This window comes from Micropterus dolomieu, linkage group LG07, assembly GCF_021292245.1.
Source record: "Micropterus dolomieu isolate WLL.071019.BEF.003 ecotype Adirondacks linkage group LG07, ASM2129224v1, whole genome shotgun sequence".
NCBI classification, from domain to species: domain Eukaryota; kingdom Metazoa; phylum Chordata; class Actinopteri; order Centrarchiformes; family Centrarchidae; genus Micropterus; species Micropterus dolomieu.
In genome coordinates, this window is record NC_060156.1 from 22555058 (window position 1) to 22558502 (window position 3445).

General features: G+C 39.2%; 1 protein-coding gene across 2 annotated transcripts in view; it reads left to right on the forward strand.

Moving 5' to 3' along the window:
- LOC123974173 (interleukin-1 receptor-like 1) overlaps positions 1 to 3445 on the forward strand; it is a 28863-nt gene extending 25418 nt beyond the window's left edge. For both annotated transcript variants that reach the window (XM_046054664.1, XM_046054665.1), the window contains 3 exons: positions 2342 to 2465; positions 2932 to 3080; positions 3266 to 3445. In XM_046054664.1, coding sequence (XP_045910620.1) covers positions 2342 to 2465; positions 2932 to 3080; positions 3266 to 3426 — 434 coding nt within the window. In that variant the 3' untranslated portion in view covers positions 3427 to 3445. The remainder of the gene's footprint in view (positions 1 to 2341; positions 2466 to 2931; positions 3081 to 3265) is intronic.

Here is a 3445-nt window from a genome sequence, read left to right on the forward strand (position 1 = left end):
TAAACGTTGCGTACGCACAAAAGAAGGCGTACGCCGCTCTCTACGCAATAATTGGTATTTATAAAAAGTAAACTTGACGGTAAAATGTGCGGTCCTTCAAGCAAGCTCTTACCCAGGCGTACGCACAAAAACGGGTGAAATGAGAAATGGCGACACCGTCGGCAGATGGAAGAAACAGGTGAAAGTGAGTGAAACTGTAGATCGTTGTAAAATAAATGGCAATACTGCCTCTCATAAATAACACGAAGACTTCACAAAGCAAGTCTTACAATTAACAGCTTACACAAACACCCGTTTGATCGATCTGCAACAGAAATGCAAATTAACACATATTTCCAAAAAGTGAAATATGTTCTGCAATAACATTGGCATGTTATACAATTCATCCTCATAAATAAGATGGTAAACAGAACGAAATAATGTACAAAACTGATATTCTCGCCAATGTGTCCGTCTGGCGGAGCAGATATAGATGCAATTAGATAGTCAGTCAGATAGATAGATAATTAGGGAGATATATAGATAGATATATAGATAGATATTATTTGTCCACTGGGGAAAGTTGTTTTCATAGTAAAAATGTCTTCATCAGCTACGGAATCATGGTATTCATGCATATGCCTTTAGTTTGTTTTATTTTTGATAAAATAACGTATGACGTATGTCTCAACCATTTAGAAAGAAATTACATTTGCGCTGAACTATTTCCCATTTCCAAGTAGATTATAACCGACATCTGTAGCTTGTCAGATGCAATTAAATGGATGGAAATAAAATGCCCCATCACAATGCGTAATGACGCACAATGGTTGATCTTGCGCTCTTAGAAGATGTGGCAAATGGAAGGATTCGGAGTGAACGCATCTTCAGACAGCAAGAAGACTTGTTGGCAAATGAGGACGAGTGGCTTATGAGCCGGTTCCGACTCCCTCGAGCCGTCCTGATGGAGCGCTAGACACTTTTTTGCCTCGACTTTGATGTCCGACCATTTCTTTTTTATTTCAGCCACAGTCCGAGGTTGTGAGGCTACAGCATTTACGGCGTCTGCAACCTTTTGCCACTCAAGTGCCTTTTTGGCATTAGTAATGCCCACACTGTGCCCTCCAAACAACATTTTGCTCCTCTTTTCCACCTCGCCAACGATAACTTCTACTTCACATTGAGTGAAGTTACGTTTTTTTGATTTCCTCTCTGTGTTTGCCATGATTTCGCAATCGATGAATATTAACTTGTGGGCGTTTCACGGACTATTTATGGGCAACTATGGGCGTGACATGAAGCCGCAAAAGCTGCGCTACATTTAGAATTGATTGTGATTTATTAAGGGAAAAATGCGTAGGATGTGCGTGCGCACGGTTTTATAAATCCGAATATTTCTGTGCGTACGCAAGTCCTATGTTTCATCCGTACGCCACTTCTGACGCAAATCCCACGCAAAGTTTTATAAATGAGGCCCCAGGTCTTTCATTTGATCAGTGAACTCTAGCAGGGGAGAGGAGGGGGTGACTAGAGAGGAGGAATAGTGGAGTGAATCCTTACAGGTGGTAACTGGCATGTGGGATGGAGACTCTTTGTCTCAGCTCTGACGCCCCTCATGTTTTAAACTCTCTTCAGGTAGGAGCAGAAGTGGTTGTCCTTCAGGGTTCTTGGTTTGTTGTTTTATATCTTGACAACCTTAATGTGCACCAGATCACATCTTAAAAACACTTTAACTTGCAAGATAAAATGAATGCGAGGACAGAGATCACTGTTCAAACCGGTTAGGTTCACAGCACATGTTGCTATGACAACTAACTCAGAGTTAAGGTCATCTCTGTTTCTGGAAGTTTCCCTCATCTCAACAAACTCATGTGTTTTCACTTTGACCCGTTTCTGGAGCGAACTCCTGTGGAGTTTTTTTGTAAACAAACAATCCCTGATGTCGAACAAATGAGTTGAATGCATTTTCTTCCTCATAAATTATTTGCAGAGCTGACTGAAGTGGTTTAAATCCAGCATTGTTTTCATCCATGTGTAGTTGCTTGTGGTGTTCTGAAAAATTGTAAAATAGCAAAAACACACTCACACTTCCTAACCTACATCAACTTTTTTAACAATTTGGCCTACAGTAGCTTGTCTGTTGGTTAGGATAATCTGTTTGGTGTACTGATGTTTTATTGTGTTTTTTTCTCTTGTAATGTGTTCTGTGTGGACCCCAGGAAGAGTAAATAATGTGTTTGCATCAGCTAATGGGGATCCTAATAAATCAAATCAAATTTGAAAATTGGTTAAAACAAGCTGTACAAGCCACTTAAAAACAAATCTGTTTCTTGTCTCTTATGAAATGTTTTGTTTCTACCAGGCTTTGGGATCAAGCTGAACTGCTCAGTGTTGTGCGGGACTAATGTTAAACCTCACTGTAAAGCTAGCTGGAATTTTAGTGGAATCCCCAAACAGACCGATGGACACAATCAAACCACAGAAGTGTAAGCCTTATCAATACAATGTCTGAAATGCACACGTGCACAATATGTAACGGTTATAATTTGTATACTGTGATTGCACATTTGTAATATACTGTACACTCATTCAGACATGTACGCTCATGCACACTGAGTAAATATACACATTACACTACATCTGTGTTTAAACCAACAACTGTAGCCTATATAAAGATGGATGATGAGGTGAAACCCCGTTTATATAGAATCAAATAACTTATTAAAACCATACTTATCAGAACATTCACTTGAACATACATCAATGTGATAAAAACTACCTAATATGACAATATATAACCTTTGTTTTAAAAAACCTTTCTACTATAAAATATATTTTTAAAGATTCTGTGCATTTCCTTGCCCTGGTTGGCTGTGAACCACTTCAGTCTCTGTAACCAACAATGATAACTTTTGTCTCCTTTCCTTTAATGAACTGTGTGTCCTTTGTTAGGGCCATGATGGGCCCTTCAAAGAATACCATCTCCACTGCAATCCTGACCATTGAAAAAGTGTCTGCTAGAGATTTCCAGGCTAAATTTGAATGCATCGGCAGGGGCTTCTACAAATCGGTGTCTGGCATTGTAACTCTTAAGAGGAGAGGTCAGTGACAGAATAATTGCATGTTTGCCATGGCTAAGAGTATATCAGGCTTTGGCTACATATATAATACTTCTTAGTTGAAATAATTAATTGTTGGTTTTGGCGATTTTGTAGAATTTGTTGACAGTACAAAAAATATCGCACACACATTTTTTTTATACTTTAATTTTGTGTTTGTTTTCCAGAGTCAATAATTCCAGTGGTCACTGGCGGATTGTGTGTGTTGTTCTTCTGTGTGTTTGCTGCCATGCTGGTCAAGTGCTTCGCTATCGACCTCGCTCTCTTCTTTAGACCCTACTTCCCACTAAGCAGTCACAATATAGGTAAGGCATCATGTTGGGGCTGAAGACTACAAGTCTGAAAAT